This window comes from Gallus gallus, chromosome 6 (genome assembly GCF_016699485.2).
Source record: "Gallus gallus isolate bGalGal1 chromosome 6, bGalGal1.mat.broiler.GRCg7b, whole genome shotgun sequence".
NCBI classification, from domain to species: Eukaryota; Metazoa; Chordata; class Aves; order Galliformes; family Phasianidae; genus Gallus; species Gallus gallus.
This window is the reverse complement of record NC_052537.1, coordinates 29,517,772-29,537,932: the sequence shown is the minus strand read 5'-3', so window position 1 is coordinate 29,537,932 and position 20,161 is coordinate 29,517,772. Positions and strand designations below refer to the sequence as shown.

The 20,161-nt window shown below is 42.3% G+C and overlaps 1 protein-coding gene and 1 long non-coding RNA gene across 3 annotated transcripts in view; both read left to right on the top strand.

The window, feature by feature from the left end:
- The window catches only part of LOC121111137, a 48,734-nt gene extending 47,813 nt beyond the window's left edge, over positions 1-921 (top strand). Inside the window, exon 4 of the long non-coding RNA XR_005860799.2 lies at positions 517-921. This is a non-coding gene — a long non-coding RNA (uncharacterized LOC121111137). The remainder of the gene's footprint in view (positions 1-516) is intronic.
- A 1,782-nt stretch (positions 922-2,703) lies between these two features.
- GFRA1 (GDNF family receptor alpha 1) overlaps positions 2,704-20,161 on the top strand; it is a 142,336-nt gene continuing 124,878 nt past the window's right edge. The window contains exons 1-3 of one of the 2 annotated variants that reach the window (NM_205102.2): positions 2,704-3,488; positions 4,493-4,795; positions 6,047-6,130. In NM_205102.2, the coding sequence (NP_990433.1) occupies positions 3,449-3,488; positions 4,493-4,795; positions 6,047-6,130 (427 nt within the window). In that variant the 5' untranslated portion in view covers positions 2,704-3,448. The remainder of the gene's footprint in view (positions 3,489-4,492; positions 4,796-6,046; positions 6,131-20,161) is intronic. The other variant, XM_040702278.2, reaches the window with a different exon arrangement.

Genomic DNA, 20,161 nt, shown 5'->3' with positions numbered 1-20,161 from the left:
ATAGAAAACTAGCTTAAAGATCTTTAATATAGTCACATTTAAAACTTTTTTTTTTCAAATTATTTCTTTTGCTGAAGAACCTCATGTTTTGAGTGATTGTCACATATAAATGGCAAGGTGGATCTTGGTTAGACTAAAATCAACAGCAAAACACCCATTGACTTCATTTTACCCCGGAGAAGTTAAGTGGAAAAGAATGTGGGAGGAGCATAAAGATCTAAAGCCATTCTGTGGCTGAAAGCTTTCATATCAGTGGGAAATGGCAGACAGATCAACTGGTGATTTTTCTCAAGGTGAGGGATGGGATCTTGCTTGTACAGAAATTACTTCATTAGTTCTTCTTGCTATCCTAAGTGCAGAAATAGCAGCCATACCGCAGGCTTCAGCCCTCTGCTGAGTCAGTCATCTTGGTGGCCTATAGTGGACAATTGTTTGTTTAAAATATAAGAAAAATGTGAAAGCCACAGATAAAACAAGTGCTGTCAATTAACTCACTGTTAAAATCTTCCACTGCAGATAAATAAAGTCTACCAGTTACTGAATCTACAGATTGGGCTGGATTCTGCTGCAGTAACCTGAGTCTGGGATGAGTTCTGTGGGAAGCAGAGCACTCCTGTTCTGCAGATGGGACACTTCAGTTTTGAATATTTTCAGTTTGGCACCTCGGTAAGTTTTTAAAGACCCTGAACGTGGTTTATAGCTACAGTTTGCAGGAGGGTACACGTAATCAATACGTGTATCAAATCAATGGCACTTGTGCTTTGGACTTGCATCATATTAACACTTGAGACCTGCAGCAAAACTCAAGTGAGTTCAGCTACCCAAACCCAGGGATCCTCCATGAAGAGAGCAAAGAGCTGTGTTGTCTCTGTGCTGTCAGGGCATGGAAATTAGTTTAGACATAAATAGAAAGGATGGCATCCAGAGGCTAATGAATACTGCATATAAGTATTCAAATTCAAATAAGTATTGACAAAAAAATAAAAGAATTTCATCTCCAAAAGAACAAAAAATGTGGTACAGTTGCACTTGTGACAAGCAAGATACTTTTTCACACCTACAGTCCTGTTAGAAAAACAAACAACAGGCATTCTGAGCTACCATGTACCATGGATTTTCTGTCTGGATTACTTTTTTCAGAACCTGGTTGTGTTTTGAAGCTTTTCTGGGTTAAGAAATTAGAGCCTTTCTTCGTTTTTCTAGAGATGAACCAAAGACTGGCACGGGGAATGTTTAGTGACAATCCTCAGCTTTGGATGCATGCTTTTCCAGATGTCTTGGTATTTCTGAACTGTCAGTAACATTTTTACTTTTAACACTTTTAAAACATGATTTCAATTTCACTGCAGTGGTAAACACCCCACAAAAGCTGTGTTTTATAGCAGTGAAAGTCACTATTAATGCAGGGCTCTGCAGTGTGGTGCTTTTCCATGCCAAACAATACTGTGTGTGTATGTACATGTGTGTGTTCAGGACATCAATGTATGAGTGGTTTTGTAAGTAGTGGTCTGGATTTCAGTTCAGTTCTTGCGTGCCTTGCTGTAGTGTGAATGTTGTAGCTACTCCTGACTTACACCTCTAAATTACAGAATTCATATCAAGAATACAAATAACTTCTATACTAAGCTACATATCAAGTAACTATTATACCTCTGCGTGCCATAATGATGTTAAAATTACCTGTAAAGAAGTAATCATCTTAGCATTTTGCTCACTTTAGCTCACACTGAAGTGTCTGGAAGGCCAGCTTGCTTCATGGCTTATATAGCAGCTACTGCAAAAGCCAAGACTGACTTCCATCACCAACCCCTTCACCAAGGGTACCTAGGTAACCTCCCAGTTACATAGGCATGCTCCCCAAATCTGTCTGTTGTCTGTCCCTCTGACAATATCCTTATTGCATGTGTAGCAGATAACTGTTTTTTTTTTTTACCACAGAACAGCACAGCCTCCCTCAAAGGGAACACACACAGGTGTGATTTCATCAGTTGCAACCTGAGATCAGCCTTATGATTTCATGGAGAGAAGCAGCACTCCAGACAGGTTGGTTTGTTCCTGTAGAAATACAAATCCACCTAAGAGAACGTGGCAGGAGAGGAAAAGCAGCAGCAGCAGAGCTTCTACTCAGAAGGGTTCTGTGAGAGCCCCGGCAGATGCTTGGCTTTTAAATAAGTGCTTCTGAAGCACCTTGCAACAGTTTAGCTCCATCTGTGATTCAGTTTTCTCCACAGCAGCGGCCAGCCCGACCAGCTTCCTTCTGCAAGGAGAGGCACCTTTAGGCAAAACGTACTGTGAGGAGAAGCAAATTCCTCAGTTCGAGCAGGCCGAGCAGGGCGTTGATGACATCGCCAAGGAAGTATAGGCTGTTCTGTTTTAGAAAGAAAACGTTTGGTCGCAGCTAAAAGCTGAGAACACCTGAATCCAATGTTGCACGTACGAAAGCATGGAAAATTGGCAACCGACGCTATTCTGGGCTAAGTGCATTCCGTTGGGTTTTGGGGGAGCGCTGCGTAGTAGCGACTGTGGGAAAACCACTAAATAGTTCTGTGTTTGAACCATCTGTCGTGCACGCGGGACATATGCTCGCCCTGCTCGTGCGGGAGCCGAGTGAAAGCCGACACAGGCGGGCCGGGCCGGGCCGAGCACCGCGGGCCGCGTCAGCACCGCCCCGGGGCGCCGCCACGCGCACACACACTCCGGGCTCGCGCCCCCTGAGGGCGGCAGCGGGGCTCCTCCTGAGGCGCGGGCAGCGGCACCGCCGCCTCTCAGTCACCGGGCTGCGGCTACCCGTCGGGAGCCCCCCTGCTGCGCCCGACCTGCCCCGCCGGAGCAGCTCCCTGCAGGTGACGGAGCTCCCTCCCGGTTTGCCCGGCTAAACTTTCCCAGCTGCCGGCAGCACCTGTGCGTATCTCCCGGGCGAGCGGCAGCACCGCCTCCGCGCGAAGAAATAAAGTTGCGGCTTTGAGGAGGGGACGAATCCCTTCCTGCAGGGCTCGGGCACTCGCGGGGAGCCCCGTAGGTGGCTGCGGGGCCGTCAGCGCCTCTTCCCCCCACCCCTCCCCGTGAGCGCTCGGTCCCTCCCCGGGCACAGGCGCTGCCCACCCAAGGAGGCGCCCGGCGCTGCTGCCCCGCTGCCGCCGCTCCGCGCACACACACAGACACACAAATACGGTGCGTGCGCCTCCGGGAGTCAGCGCCTCCGCCTTCAGGTTGCTCAGACCTGAAATCTACGGGGAATCTCAGCGTTCTTGTCGCCGCTCCTGCCGGTGGAAGCGGTGAAGAGGAGAGATTTTGATCATTATCATTATTATTGTTATTTCCCCCTTCTTATATTCAATGGATCGGAACTTGGAGTCTTTGCACCTCGGCGGTTTTGGAATATCTACATGCTGAGCCTCTTTGTTGTGGCACATCGGCTCGTTCGGGGGAACCATCCGGAGACGGCACGATGTTCCTCGCGCTCCTCTACTTGGCTCTGCCCTTAGCGGGTAAGTTGTGCGGTCGCTCTGCGCCCCGCGGAGCCGGGCGAGGGCTGTGCGGGGTCGGGTTGCCCTATGGCTGTGAGCCCCCCGTTCTTGCGGGAGAGTGAAGTTTCCACTACTTTGCACGGCTCTGCCTCTCGCATCGCTCGGCCGCTTCACGCCGCAAGCTTTGCGAGATGATAGGCTTAGCGACATTGGGCTCTGGCAAGTCGCAGGTAAACTTTTCATGGTAATGGAAGAAGACTGCTGAGGGGACGAGGAAGGTGGCAGCATCCGGTGAGGGCTCGCCGCCTCAGCCTGGCAGCCCGCCCGCCGCGGGCATCCCCTGCGCCCCGAGGGGTCCGCCTCTCCGCCCGCGTCTCCGGGGGAGCGCGGTGGGGGCACGGAGGAGCGGAAAGAGTTAACGTAATTTGCTTTGTTCTCATGCAAAAGCATCGGGCTGGTGAGGAGGGGAGGAGGGAAGGGGGGAAACCGTAAATTCCCCTTTTAGGGTATGTGTAGAATAAGCAAAAAGGTGTAGAGCCTTTAGAAAGTGACTGACGCAAAAAGGAGGCTGATATCAATCAGCGCGGACGCGTCTCTCGCTGAGCGGCTGTGCTGTTGGTGGCTGTGATGGAAACCGCTGCACAGCTCTCACGGAAAGTCGGGCCGAGTGCTTAACCCCGCCGTTAAACGCCGGAGCGGGAAAGGGTATCTGTTTCACCAAAGCGGATCCTGGGAGGGATGAAGGCTCGTTCTGTCAGGCACGTTAACCCCTGTGGGTTTTCGTTCCTTTTTGTGTTTCCTCATAAATCGCCCCGCAGGGTTAAGGCGTGCTCTTCTTCCCTCGCGCCCCCTCTAACGCGGATCTCGCTGTGAGAAGCCCACGTGCTTTAGGCCGTGCCCGAGCTTCGTGAGGTGCTGCCCGTGGGCTTTGTGCAGGGAAGCGCCTCGTGCTGCTCGTGCTCCTGCCGTTTGCAGCAGCCCCATCCCACAAAGAGTGTGTGTTGGTTTGTGTCTCCTCTTTCCAGACGTACTTCTGTCGGCAGAAGTCAGCGGGCTGCCCGGAGGGGACCGCCTCGACTGCGTGAAAGCCAGCGATCAGTGTCTCAAGGAGCAGAGCTGTAGTACTAAGTACAGGACACTGAGGCAGTGTGTAGCCGGCAAAGAGAGCAACTTCAGCCGGGCGACGGGCCTGGAGGCGAAGGATGAATGCAAAAGCGCCATGGAGGCTCTCAAGCAGAAATCTCTGTACAACTGCCGCTGCAAGAGGGGCATGAAGAAGGAGAAAAACTGCCTGCGCATTTACTGGAGCATGTACCAGAGCTTACAGGGTACGTTGCAAAACGTAGAAACATTACACTTCCCCTAATGCAGGGTGATTTCCCAGCCCCTCGCATCTGCAGCTAGCTGCTGCCGCTGAGGCTAAGCCGAGGGTCTGACCTCGTAATTCACATTCTGCTCTTCAGCTGCAAACTGAGGACCTTTCATCCGACTCGGGAACAGCTGCTGCTCCATCTCCTGTTGTTGGGAAATCCACAATGAGGGTTTCCTCCAGGGGACTCAGCTGACCTTTCTAAGCCAGAGTCAAACCAGGGCATTAGCGAGTGCAAAAGCTACAAAAACAGTCGTTTGGAGATGTTTTCCCTATATTTCAACTCCTTAATTAGGACTCACCTAACAAGATCACAGGACATTGAAACTGTTAAACGTAACATGAAGAGGAACATCATTTTAAAGAGAAGTTTGTTTCTGATGTTGGCTTAGCAATATTCCCCGGGTATGCTGAGGCAGAAAAGAGAAGTTTGTGCTTCCTAGAGCAGGTAGAAGTGCCAGTTAGGAGGGACGTGGCAGTGATTGACTTGTGACTTCTGTTCTTACTGATGTCATTGGCAAGCTTCCCACAGTCTGCTGAGGACAGTCAGGTCCTTAAGAGAGATATATTGGTTTTCGTTCTTGTTTTGTTCTGGCCCTAGAGTTGAAGATGTTGTCCTTCATTTCCATGTGATCCCCACTTAACTATTTTTATGTACCTTCTTTTGTGTTCTTCCACAGAAGTCATCCCTTTTTGTTCGCTTATCCAGGCATCTACTGGAAGGTTGTCATGAGTCAATATATATTTGTGTTCTAGCTTTCATAATAAATTGCACGACTCTCAGGCATTTTCTGCATCATAAATAAATTTCCCTTCCAACAGTATCTTGTTAGGAATGTTTTGTTCCAAAGATGCTCATTTTTTTGGCTGTTACCTGGACTGCTCCTCTATTGTTTGTGAGGAGGAACTTTCCTGCTGCAGTTTCTCTCCTGCTGGTGTATTGAGATGGGACAGATCTGGTGATGTCAGACTGACACTGCAAAACAAATCATGACCTTATGTTATCCATGGGGGAAGGAGAGAAAAGAGCTAGTGATTGGGGATGAACAGCTTGCTTCTTTCAGGTGTTTATGTAGGGAAGTAGCCATGCAATTACATTAAAGGGGAATACCTATTATTGTCACAGAGTAACTTCATTCAACAGTCAACAACAAAATCGTAGCTTGAATTCTTGTACTTAAAAAAAATGAACATCTTTTTTTGTCTTTAGGAAATGACTTGCTTGAGGATTCTCCCTATGAACCAGTTAACAGCAGGCTATCAGACATATTCAGGCTAGCACCGATTGTATCAGGTAAGCAGACTTAAAATTCTTTAACTGAAACATGAGTTGAATTCTGGCACTTTCATAACTCATGGAACAATACCCTCTTAAGCAAAGATACGTGTTGGTGACTTTCTGGATTTAAGAAATTCATAATATGGTTGGTTTTGTGGTAATAATTAAAGCTGAATGAGTTCTTGGCAGGATGGCAGTTTGTATTCTTCTTGAGTCATTCTTAACAATAAATGCTAAATGTTCCTGTAGGTGGCAATCTGATTCCCCGCGTTCCTGATTTACAAATCAGTTCCTTTTTGGGAATGTGGTCAGTGCAAATTACCTCCCATTGACATTGAAGAACATCAGAAGATAATCTTTCAAATGTTTTCATAAGGGAATGCTTTACAGTTTCATACAGTTTTGTTTTAAAAAAAATCTAAGTTTTGGCTTTATTATGTTTTCTGGAGCTGTTGGCTGTTTTAGGAGCCAAATTATCACTTCTTCCATTTTTTTTCCTCTTAATTTTTGTTGTTATTTTGTGCCTTTCAGAACTTGTATTAATTAGCATGTTATTCGCTAATTAAATTATGCTGTTTGTTTGCGTCGGTCTAAATTACACTCGTTTTGGATGATGTTTATTGAAACAGTGAATTTGGGACATCTACAGTGGTTAAACGTTGGAATTTATATTCTTTTTCAGAGTTTCAAAAAGTCTTCTAAGGATATGGTCTGTACTCAGGACTTCGTTTAGTTACATAAAGAAACTGAACGTGCACAATGGAAATATGTATGTTCCATATATGTGCACAATGTAACGTGATGATGTTAAGCTGTAGTTAACTGACCTGGTACAGATAAGCATTAGTAGATTGCTCTTCAAAAGAAAAAAAAGAAAAGAACAGAGAGAATGGCTTGACCAGTTTTCAGCATTACTTGCACTTGTTAGAACCTTAAGTCTCATTAAAAGCCAGGGGATGTAGGTTGTTAAGTATTTAATGGTACAGATTTTCAAAGGCCTATAGAAGCATAAAATGCAGATAACTGCCCATTGGGATTTTCAGAAAGGGCTAAGTGATTTAAATAGGTGCTAGATGCCCAGACATTTTAAAAAATTCTAAGTGCTTAATGCATCTTTAGGTATCTTAATGCCTTTGAAAATCAACCCTTTAGTCACTTTTCAAAATGTAGCTTCAGGTCCAAATTGCATACATCTTTTGAGAGCATTACCTTAGTTTGGTGATCAAGTCTATTGCAGAAGTAGGGAGAAAAATAATTTCTGAGGAAACTTCATTTATTTATTTATCACTTAAAAAAAAAAAAAAATCCCAACCTAATTTAGTACAAAAGCAAACAAAATCAATGTAGAGGTATTCTAGGCTGTTTTCTTAAATGAAGGGGGCAAATTCTAACCTATCTTTGCAGTGTTATGATGCTATTGAAAATACCCTCTGGTTTTCTCTTACTTATTCGATTGCCCATTCACTTGCACAGTAATTTTCTTAGAAGTGCACTAAGTTTCTCTACTTGTTGTGTGCAGCAGTGAAGTAGGACAAGTGGCTTCTTTCCTACCAGAGCCACTTGGGATGCTGGTGGACTGGTGAGGACTCAGTCAGTGTTAGTGGTGCACCACAAATTCCTGTTTGCTTTGATGGAAGTTTCAGTCTAACAGGGGTTGCAGGCCTGGATTAACAGGGATCAAACAGAAGGTGTCATACAGAGGGGAACCACCGCTGTTTGGAAAGACTGTCATTGTAGAGAAAAAGATTAGCAAAAGCATTTTTCTTATCATCATGGTTACTGCTACGTTCTTTAAAGCTGCCTACCCTAAGAGTTTTGCAGGGCTCTGCACACACCCCAAACAGCAGAACTGTGTAAGATTTTTATATCTTGTTTTAAACAAACAAACAAAACCCTGTGCAAGCAATGTTGGCAGGCATTTCATAACTGCTGATACAGTCACTGCTGCTTACAGATGTTGCTGCAGTGTTCCTTCTCATTAAAGTTACTTAGGTGTAATTAAAAGCAAAGGTTAACCCTTATATCTCATATAGCTTACTCTGTGGTACTGCATGACTTGGTATATATCAAGGCTATTGCTTCAGCTGTGCTTTTTTGTTTGTTTTCTACTTATTTTTGAGGCAATATAACAAATCATTATAATTGTCTCCTATGGTATGTGGAGTGGGAAGGAAACATTTGCCTAAGATGACTGTTTTGTTGGTTACATAAGTCTTTTGAGGCATACACAAGTGGAAGGAATGAAGGACAGTTTTTAGAAGAAGTTAAATGTGGCCTAATTTTGTGCTGAAAGAAGTTCAAAATTGTATCCTTTACTTAAGCAGAACGCTGTTTTCTCATTAGTTGTTGAAGCATTGGTATGTTGACTTAAAACATTATGTAGGAATATATTGCTTGACCTGTTCCTAAGTTTGTAGTTTCTCTCAAGTTCCCATTAACCTAATGGGAACAAATGATGAGGTCACACTATTAAAATGAAGCTTTATTTATACTTTTAAGTAGACTGTGTTGTACTGAGACTAGTGGTTTAATTAGCCTGGAACTATAAAGACAAAGTAAGCGTTCTATCTGAACTTCAAAGCAGTGTTCAACAACATTGTTCCAAATGTTCAACAAACTGTAACGTATAGAAGAAAACATAAAGATGGCTAAACCAGATGTGAGCTCAGTGTTTGGTTTACATGTGAAAATGTATCCTGAGTATTCAGAATGGTGCCTGAAGTTCCTTCCTTTCCATCTGTGCTTTAAGTTCAGGATTCAGTTCTTCCTATGAAGCTAGTCCTCTGGTACCCCACATTGCCAAATCCAGGACTGAGAGCCTTCTCTGTTGAAGGGCAGGGCAGTCTTTTTCTTCTGATTTGGGTATGTCTGATTTTTCTTTAGCAATTCTGTGTCTGATGCAGCACTTCTGCCTCAAGGTTGTGAATTATTCTAGTAGGCAGCTCTTGAAATTACTGAAGACCTCTGTGTGTGTTTCAGAGAGTAACAGATTTGGGTTACTTATTGTGATGTATAAGCTTTTTGCTTAAACAGCCATTTTTGCTTAAATCTTAACAGCTTCTGAGAGGTGAAAACATTTTAAGGCCGTTGACTTCTATCACATTTATAGTAAAGGCAAAATCTGTTGATTGGATTTTAGAGTTGAGTTTCACACCAAATTAACGGTACATGCTTGAGTTAGTTTGTCACTTGTTAAAGCTATCTGCAGCTTTTCACTACCTGGGGAACAGTTTGGTTCTTGAATTTGTATTTTATTTGACATCGACCCTAATGACTGGAAGATATCTTACTATTTTGATATCAGCTGATACAATGGAGTTGTCATCTCTGTGGCATACTTCAAGAAAATATCTTGTATGAAAACTGCGGCTTTGTGTATCTGTGGAAATACTGACAAAATAAATGTTGCTGAAATATCTCATTCATTTCCATGCAAAGTTGAGAGCCACTAAAGCCAAATAAAAAGCCTTAAGCTGTGGCTGTGAAGTGGTGTGGACAAAATACTTGATGTTAAAATGACTAGAATATTTAGATCAACATAACTGGGACGGTGTAAAGCTGTCTGCCTATGGATTCATTTTTAAGTTACTAAATTACAGGCTTAATAACCCACTGTTCAGCCTTGTTGAATCTTTGTTTTACATCTACCATGTTAAAAAATAATCTTAAATAACATGCAACAAAAAAGGGAGTATTTCCTAAACAAAATCGAAGTTTTACTAGAAATGTGTGGGGAGGTGGTTGGTTACCTGCTGCTGCTTGTGTCTTGTTAGTTGTTACAATGAGAGACAACTAGAAATTAATAATTTTGCCAGCGTATCTTTTTTAATGTAGTAAACTGTTTTTTTACAAAGTGTGTTGTATCACTAACAAATGAGAGAGAAACTGGCTTGTGTGGTTTTTATGTCAAAAAGGAGAGTTGTCTGATTCTGTGTGTCTCATAAGAGGCTGTTTACTCATCAGAAACACTGTGAATCTGCTATTGCAGGCAATAACTGGGAGCTTACGTTTAGAAAAGGGTATCACAGAATATCCTGAGTTGTGAGGGACCCACAAAGATCACCAAGTCCAACTCCTGGCTCCACAGAATCAAGCCATGTTTCTGGGAGTGCTGTCCAAACGCTTCTTGGTTTCTGACAGGCTTGGTGCCATGGCCACTGCCTTGGGGAGTCCATTCCGGTGTATACTTTATATTTAATATGGTAACTTTCTTTACTAAAAGGGAGAGTTCAGTAGATAGCACAGCACACAGGGATTCTTAGTAGGGTGTCTATTTCCTCATTTGAACAATTTAAGGATTTCTTAGAAGTGGGTTTTGGTCTCCCTCTGTGATGTCTGCATGGTTCAGAAGGAAGGAGTGGGTTAGTAGTCTTTACCGTTCTTCTTCTGAGCTATTGGATGTCCTGTAGGCATCCTGTATCATGGGAGTTCACAGATCAGTGTTGCTACTGAGAACGAATGAGCCTCAGTATGGAGGAACTATAGTATGAATGTCAGTATGGAGAAAGGCTGTTTTTCAAAATGGATTTACAGCATCCAGAAGAATAGAGCTTCCTAGTCCATCAGCTTAAGAGTCTTTCATTTTCCTTACTCTCATCCCTTCTCTTTTTGCTGCTTCTATAAAACAGGGGGTGCACATGAGAAAATTCCACGTCATTGAGTGTTAGTACTGTCTAAAGTTTCATAACCCTGAAATTATTTTAATCAGTAATTGATTATGTTTCCCCATACAATTTCACAATTCTTGTACTTGCTGTGTTCCAGATAGCAGGTCTCTGAACCTTCAATTGTCATGTGGTTCTTTTTTTTTTCTACATAGTAAATTACTTGTCTTTCATAGAATCCATACACAGTTGTTTTCTTCTGTGCTTTTTCTTTTTTTTTTCTCTTATAAGTATACAGTGTATGTGTATTTTACCAAAAATATAAGATAGAGCCTTTGTCCTAGCCAAAAGAATCACTGCTTTTTCCTTTTGGAGTTCGTAGTGTGTGAATTAGTGGCTTCTGCAATGAATAAATACTGTATGACGTCCCCAGTTCCAGAAGCCTGAGGCCTCTAATCCTATTCCTAAATCTGTGTGTATTTCAAATGCTACATATTTTTGTAATTTAACAGTATGTTTTCTTCAGTCATTTCTATAAGACTATTTGCAATGCCACATTTCTACAAAGGCAATTTAATTTACAAGATACTAAATATCTTGATTTCTCTTAACTGTTTACGATTTTCTTATTAGCTCTTGCCTTTTATATTATTGCATCTTTTATTTCCAAAAGTGAGATATTTCTTGTTACTTACCTTGCACATTCACCCAATTTCATAAACAATAAACCAGATCCTATTAAGTTAATAGGAGTCTTGCAATCTGATTCTGTTCCCACTGAAGTAAGCATAACACATCAAGATCTTTTTATTTGATTACAATGTATTCTGTTTCCTGTTGTAATTTTTTGGCTTAGTTCTGGTTTTCTGATGTGCAGTTGAGCCTTTTGAATCCAAAGAGTGAAAATGTATTCTTAATTTTGTCAGATGCACAGCTATATTTTCCTTCATAAGATAATGTGCATTAATCAGAATAATAGATTTTGGAACCAATGCTTAATATTGTTGTTACAGTTACAAATCTAGAGCAAGTCTCCAGTGAGAATTAGTGTCCCTTTGCGTGTTGCAAGAAAAAAAAACAAACAAACATAGGCATCTATTTTAGCAGCATTTAATAAAATTAAAACAGTTTGATAAAAATAAATCTAATATGACCATGTACAGTATTTACGTTCTTTGACATTTCTGTCTGCAGATTTTCTTTGGAGAGACAACTAGGCTGGCTTCCAGTCAGATAACAAGTTATCAAGGCTGCATAGATACTATTTGCTGATTTCCACTTCTGCCATTTTCATAATCAGATTGGACTTCACACAAAAGAAAATCACTTTGGTGACTGTTGGCTTGCAGGAGCTCTTTGAATTTCCTGTTTTCTACATTTCTTGAAGCTAGATCTGATTATGAGAGGGGAATTAAGTACCTTGCTGAAGTAACTGATTGACTGGCTTATAAAGGCAGTGCATATGCACTTTAACTTCAGGAGGAACTTGAACAGGCATTGAAACACCAAATAGATATAAGCAAATAGTCACATTTTGGTGCATAGTTTTTGCCTTGGTGAGGTTATTGGAACTTTTTTTTTTCCTAATAGCTTTGAAGATCTATGAGGGGTGAAGTTCTGTCTTCTTCAGGTCATCCACACAGCACAGCTTTGAGCAAATATAGAGCTTGTCCCACTAGCCTTGGCAGGGCTTGTCAACCTGTGTCAGCATGGGAAATGAGGTGAAATCCATTTCATGGAAGGAGGAAGCATATGGTGATAAAGCACAGAGTATTTCTGCATGAATATTCAGTGTCTCCTTGAATGCTGGGTGCAAGAGAGAATATGTAGGAGTCTTGAAGGAGAATCATAGAGAGTGTTCTCCTGGAGCCAACAAAAGTGTTGTGAGACAGGCTGAGGGAGCTGGGCATGTTGAGCCTGGAGAGGACAAGGATCTCAGAAGACCTCTTTGTGACCTTTCAGTACTTGAAAGGAGCTGATAATCAGGAGGGAGGATGACTTCCTACATGAGCTGATAGTGAAAGGCCAAGGGGGAATGGCTTTTGTTGCTGTTTAACCCAGCAGGTGGCTAAACATAGCACAGTTCTTTGCTCACTCCTTCCCTTCCTTGTGAGATGGGGGAGAAAATTTAAAAGAAATCAACAAAATAAAACTCGTGGATTGAGATAAAGCTATTTACTAAGACAGAGAAAAGGAAAAGGGTAATAATTATGACAAATATATAAAAATGTATATAATGATGCAGAAGCAGTTGCTCACCATCCCCCAAATGATGCCCAGCTATCCCCATGAGCAGCAGAAGAAGAGAGAGATGAACTCCCACCCCCTTCAAAACTCCTTCTGCATGATGTCATTTGGTATGGAATATCCCTTGGGCCAGTTTAAGTCGATAGCCTTGGCTCTGTGTGACACTGCTTGATAGCAACTATAAACGTTGGTGTGTTATCAGCATTGTTTTTCTGCTAAAACCAATGCGTAATGTACCAGACGCTCTGTAGAAAGCAATTCCATCCCAGCAGAAACTGAGACAGCTTTAAACTAAAGGAAGGGAGATTTACATTAGATGTTATAGGGAAAATTTTCCCTCAGAGGGTGGTTAGGTGCAGGCATCTGCTGCCCGGAGAAGCTGTGGGTGCCCCATCCCTGGAGGTGCTCGAGGCCAGGTTGGATGCAGCCCTGGGCAGTGTGGTCTGGTGCCAGATCTAATGTTGGCAACCCTACCCACGTCCAGGGGTTGAAACGAGAAGGTCTTTAAGGTTCCTTCCAACCCAAGGCGTTCTATGATTCTAGGACTGGTTCATGAGCATGACCAGGCATTCTGCTTATAGTGTACAGTGCATCCACCAAAGCACATCTTTTGTAGCAGGTAGCATTTTGGGAGAGAATTGCCATCTCTTTTGTCTACATCTTCACAGAAAGGCTTCAATTATAGTGTGGTGGACCAGATATCAAATGATGCAATGCGTATGCGTTTTTGAGCAGCAAATTGCATAGCCTTCTGTTGCTCATTACAAGCCAACTTTATGGCTTGTGTAACTACCACACTACTTAAGAAACAGAAGCAAAGGCCTGCAGGTATCTGCAGATATTCCAGGGATACCGGTGGAGTTACTTTGAGAGATGGGGTGCTTTTTGCTGAGGAGAAAAGCAGGGTCTGCCCACCTGTGAGGGAAGATACAGCCATTTCAAGGACTTGGTTAGCAGGAGGGGTTGTGGGCTGACAGAGGGGCCACGGGGACACAGAACTCACAAAGAGCTTCTCTTTTCTGCCACGTGTCTACAAACTGCTGTGTTGCAGGGATAAGGAGTGGGACACAGCAGCCCTATTAGCATGGCATGGTGAGAGCCTCTGGCAGGTCAGTGGCACTACAGTGGTGCAGCTGCTGGCAGGCCTGGCCAGAGGAGATGCCAGCACTGATTAGGAGCCTCTGTATGGCAGCCTTGCTCAGCAGGCTTGTTGGTAAGATGCATCCCCCTGTGAAATGCAGAGAACAGTGCCAAAAAGAACAGCATCCTGCAGCCTTCTGTCTCCTGATGACACAGCAAGGTGCACATTATGGCAGGTGATTTGCACTCTGGCTCTTAACATTAGAAGTACTTTAAAACTTTATTTTTATAACTCTCTTTGTGTTTGATTCTCAACGATAACTTTGGCAGTGTTGGAAAACCCAGTGGTATCTGTCAGGAGTTGACAGGATGTTAAAAACGCTGAGAGTAAAATGCCTGTATGTGATGAAAAGAAATAAGAATTTCTGAACTGTGAGGCAGAACTTTTGTGATAAGCGTCATACGTTTCTTTTTTTAAGCTGTGCATTATATTATCTTAACCTTGGAAAGGAGTGTGTTTACAGCTTTCATTTCAGAAATGTGATGAATTTGTTGACGAAACTAATTCTGTAATTATTTTATATTAATGTTTAGGTATTATTTTGACATTACTGCATTTTCTTTGGGTGAGACTAATGCAACAGTGCTATCAATACAGTTAGGGCATTAACACAATTAAGCTATTTTTCTGAATAGTTCTCCAGTTACTGCGATGCTTTGACGACAGTTTTTATGTCAGACTATTGTCCTGTGCAATCTTCACTCAGCCGAAAATTTAGCGTGAGATGCATGACACAGTGTAATGGCACAGAGATAGCTTTTCCTGCATAGAAATTTGCAGAAATGATGGGTTGTAAAGAGAGTTGAAGATATCAAACAATCTGAGTAGGAACCCATAAATAAAGATGCTTTTCTGCATTCAGTGGTTATATGATTTTATCACTGTCTGGTGTCCATAAAATACATCCTCCCATTAAAGTTTTGTCACGCAGCCGATGAAGTTCAGAAGTGTTAAAAGCTTCCAATCTCTTCCTTTCTAATTCTGTGCCCTAAATTCGGTATTAAAGCTCAGTTTAGCAAAACCGGTTCTTCCCCTTCCTTTTATGACAGGCTCCTCCGTGTTCTCCTGTCTGATGTCTTTGCTCCGCGGTCCGCCTCTGCCCCATCCCTGCTCTCCCCATCTCTGTGCTCCAACACCTCCCCATCCTCCCCTGCCTCTGCTGAGGTAACGTCTCTCCTCTTTGAAGGCTGCCCTTAAACTCTGCTTTTTCCAGCATTCTCCAAACTGTTCTTTCACCCTCCATATAAGGAGTTCGAGATGTGGACTAATAACATAAATTGTTCCTGAGTAATGGAGCTCATAAAGACTGGCTCCCTACAAATTCTCATCGTCAGCCTCCTGGATGCCCCGTTCTTTGCACAGACAGGGCTCCTGTTTTCTGTCTCTGTGCTGTGCCTGTCCCCAGATACTTACTCATGGCTTCAGTTGTCCTTAATTGTGTCCCATGTCTCTGGTCTCTGGGGCAGCAGATGGCACAGCTGGGTGGTGGTAGTCATACGCTGAAGGGCTGTCTGGATGTGTGTGCTGGCACCCTCTCTGTCTTGGAGCCAGAGAAACACCCGCCTTCTCTTCAGCAGGCAGGTTTGCTCGGCCCATCTCCTCCATGCTAGTCTGCTGTTTTCATGACATTTCTAAGAACTTTCTCTTCATTACTGTCACTCTTGTCTGAATGTGTCCTATGGGTTAAAAACTTGCTGAGAGCTTTCAGGAGTGTAGAGATAAGAGAGGAGACCAATATTGCATTTACCTACATTTCCATGAAGAACTAGGATTAAAAAAACAAATACGATTCCTGTCATATCACTAAGCATTACACTGTGATGTATCTCATCTTATTCTAGTCTCATAAATCGCCTACTGTGTTGTGCAAGTGATATAAATAAACATGCAGTGGACTTGGAACGTACAGGCAATTAAGTGCTGTTGATGGATGTCAGTTGTATTGGATAATTGAGGATCTCAGGATTCTTAAAATGGGAAATAATTCATGCATTTAGGTTATTTGGCATGAAGAGTATTTATTCAGATTCAGAAATTAAACAAGAAAGGAAGGGCCTGTCCAAAAGCTGTTCCGTGTGAACCCACATATCACGTTTAAGTATTTGAATAATACTGTGTTGTATTTACAAATGCAATTATGCTTTTTAGAGCCGTCTTCTTTTCCTGTTGGAATATGTTCATAAAAAAACGTCAGGAAAGATGATATTGGCCTTTTGGTGGTAGTTTCAAGGAATTCATGCCCAAATACCTGAACTTCCCCAGGCTTGCCACTTGCAAACAGAAAGGAATTTGTTCTGTGCAGCAGTGGCTTTGCATTAATGAGCACTTAAGCAGCAGATTAAAATGTCTGCTTAAAAAATAGGTTAGGATTATATAATAACACAAGTCTGGGATACTAATAGCAGCAAAGATAATTTTATTGAGCAGATTAAGTGCAATTAGATCTCAACTACAGAATATTTAAATACAGTACCAGATCAAAACCCAGTCTCTGCAGCTTTGCTTGCTTTCCTTCACACCTACAGGATCAGCACCTGACAGCAAAGTAAATTATCATTTTTATTGTTGTTCATTTTATATTGCCATGGGAATGTACTTTGTGTTATCCATTAGGACCCAGGCAAACAAGTCTTTTCTCCACACATACAGAGTCATGAAACAAGACGTGATTGAAGACAGCAAGGTGTCTGCACTATTTGAAATGCTATTACCAATTGGTAATTTGCTTGTCAGATTTCTCTGAAGGACTGCACAGATAAGGGCTGCTATAGTCTTCCCATATGAAAAGTTGTGAGAATTACTGTTTCATGATAAACCAGTATACCTGCTCCCTTCATAATCTCTGTTTTCTTAATTTTAGTCTACTAAATAGAGAGAAGGGGTTGAAAACTTGCAGTGGTTGATAGCTCTTATGACCTGATGAAGTAAACTGCTTTGATCCTTGGGGAGGTCAAACTGAGTTTTTAAGCAAACATTCCCCAAGGCTGCAGATGCGTGAGATGTCTCTTCCCATTGCCAAACGTCCCACCTTCACAGTAGAAAATTAAAGGAGACTTGTAAAGAAATGTGCTATGTTAGTGTATTTAATCCTGTCTATGAATTGGTGTTGAATTGTTGAATTGAACGCAAAGTGGTGTTTTCTTTTTTGCGCAATAGAGGGAAATCTCTACAGCTGTCCTGTGGTTTGGGTAGAAAGGGAATGTATTCATTCTTGCTGCATTAATGTTGATGAAGGAAGTCATGCAATGTTTTTTCATTTAGTAAATAGAGAGTAATTTGAATCTGACTTGAAGCTTCATTTGGCTCTTTAATACATTCCTGCTGTATAGCTAAACATAACTTATCTTCATGCCCTTGACCTTTCCGTAAGAGCTGTGGGAAGATTAAAGAGCATACATGAGAATAAATACAGAGTTAACCTATTTCAAGAAAAATGCTACCAAATGGGTGCCTCAGCTTTCCATAAATTGGTATTGGTATTACGGCTTCATTGCTACAAAACGTCCAGTCTGGCAGAGATGAGCCAAACAACCCTCTGCTGGGGCAGGGCTCTGGTTCTAGCAATGAGAAGATAGTTTCATTTTTCATTCCCTGCTCGGTCCTTGACCTCCTTGCGGAAGCTGCCAACAAAGATGCCAATTAAAATGATGATTTCTGTAGCTTGGCTATCTATCCCATAACATCCTCCCTCCCCTTGTCTTATCCTGTGTAGTTCATCCTCGGTCTGTATAAATACCCTTGGTCATTACCCTCTTGGACTGTGTTTGAACGAGTGACTAAAAGGTGAGGTTGTCAATATATTAAGGACATCATTAATGACATAACCACAGCCATAAACTCTGAATAATTGTGACAGCTTTATTTATTTATTTATACGTTCATTACGAAATGCATCGGTATCTCTAGGCATCTTTTAAGTTATAGGATACTTCTGAAAACAGATGATTTTTAGTGGCATCCACTGTAAGCAGCCACTCTGCAGTGTTCTTAATTATCTGCGTTAAATTATTCACTTAACAAGACAGAGAATGGCTGCACTTGTGAAGCTGTCATCTTTAGGGCTTACGTACTGCACTGCTGTGCAGTAATTACACAGTCTGATACTAGCTTTCACTTATGCTAATTGCAGGTAAGCTTACAAATTCCTCAGATTATTAAAATGAGAGTTATCTCCCTCCTGTTGCATTCAAGGATTTAAATGTTGCAAACGTTTGGCTGTGCTTGAATGAGAAAATGCCAGAATAAAAATCTTTCACGTTTCAATACTGGGAAAAGCTAATAATACTGGGAAAATAGGAGAGTATTATTCCACTGTGCCTTTAAAAATATATTTCTAGCACTACAACTGTATGGAGAGCCTTTTCTCATTATTTTAAATAATTTTTTAAATATGCATTTAATCCCATATGGACTTAATAAAAGCAGAATTGTGTCTAAAAGAGGATCAGTAAGTGGTGATACCTGTGATGCTAACAGGAGGCAAAGAATGGATTTCATAAATAGTGTTTTCTCTGAACTTGTTCTCAGTAGGATCTTCAGAAACAAAATACCCAGATTTCTGTAATGCGGGCAGTGTGCAATATCTGGCCTACATTGTGAGGGGAAATGTAATTTACAAGTTGCAGGAGGAATTCTTTTGTCCCAAAAAAGGATGAAATAGAGCAAATAGTTAGCTCTCCTTGAGCTAATTGAGGGACTTGGGATTGCTTTGTGAGAATCAATGTTTGAGCTTGTAGAATAATTAAAGTGACTAGTTTCTGTCTTTAGCAAGAATGAGAAATATAATAAATGATAATGGGTCTGTGCTGTGATGAAAAGAGCTCCTTGCCACTGCAGCTATCAGAATGGGAGACGTGCAAAGTGCTTGTAACAGATAGCTGCTCTATCTGCATAGCAGGCTGTACTTCTTCTGTGGCAAAGAGTGGCTCTGACAGATTAGGGTGATGATTTATAATGTTCCTGGGAGTGAGTGCTACATGTTGAACAAGATCAGAGACTCAAGGAGCATGTCACAGGGAATTAAGGTTTATTACTTATCCTTCCTCGTGGTCTTCAGAATTGAAAAGGATTTATAATATTTGAAAGTTGTTTAAACTCAGAAAACCTTGGTGTTTCAGAGCGATACTTCAGAGATCGTGTTCTCCCCAGATCTTAGTTGGGCACAGTGGTTTAATTTAGGGCGTTATGTTTTTGTTGTGTGACACGATGTTGTAACAGACAGGTATCCTGGTACAAAACCCGTCTGTAAATCACGCTGCTGCTGTTTGGCAGCACGGCTGTGGCCGGCTGGCAGCAGTGTGCCGCAGGTACCGGGGAAGAGGAGCACGTGCCTTTGAGGTATTTTTACCACTGGGGGACTCCTGCTGTTCACGTTTCTCCTGTGCTGTTTGGAGCAGCTCTGACGTGCTCAGATGATGGAGTTCGTGAGAAGGACACAGGGGTAGCAGGGCTGCAGGAGGTGCGGTCAGAGTAGTTGTCAGAGAGAACCGTGTTAATTTTACTTGGCAAATGCAGCGCTCACCTTGTTCGTGTTACACAAGTGTTGGCTGGGCTGTTCCTCGTCACATCTGGCGCTAGCTTGGGAGGCTGCACGGTTTGTAGGAGATGTGGCCGAGTTCATTCTTTTGACAGTTTTATCCTTAGTCTTTTTAAGGCTTGAGTGAAGAGGTGCTGCCAGGATTTTTTTTTTTCGTATTAAATGTAAAAGCTGAGCTAATGTATATTTGGCAAAAGCAGGCACTTGGAGGTCAGGACGTTTATGACTTTGCTTTTTCTCTTTTGTACGATTCCTTTCTGTCACAGGCTGGATATTCTATTCAATCACTCCTTTTCCAGTATAGGATATGAATTAATGTTTTACCAGTGCCTAAGATCACCTTTGCTGATGCACTTAAATCTAATACATATATTAAAGGGAGAGTTTAGGCACAAAAGCATCTCTAATTATGGATCTGCCTTACTGAAAAGTTTCTTTTCATAAATCATTCAAGAGTTTTACTGAAAGGAAGGCCATGAGGCTCACTTATGTAAACTTCCAGACTTTTCCCCAAATAG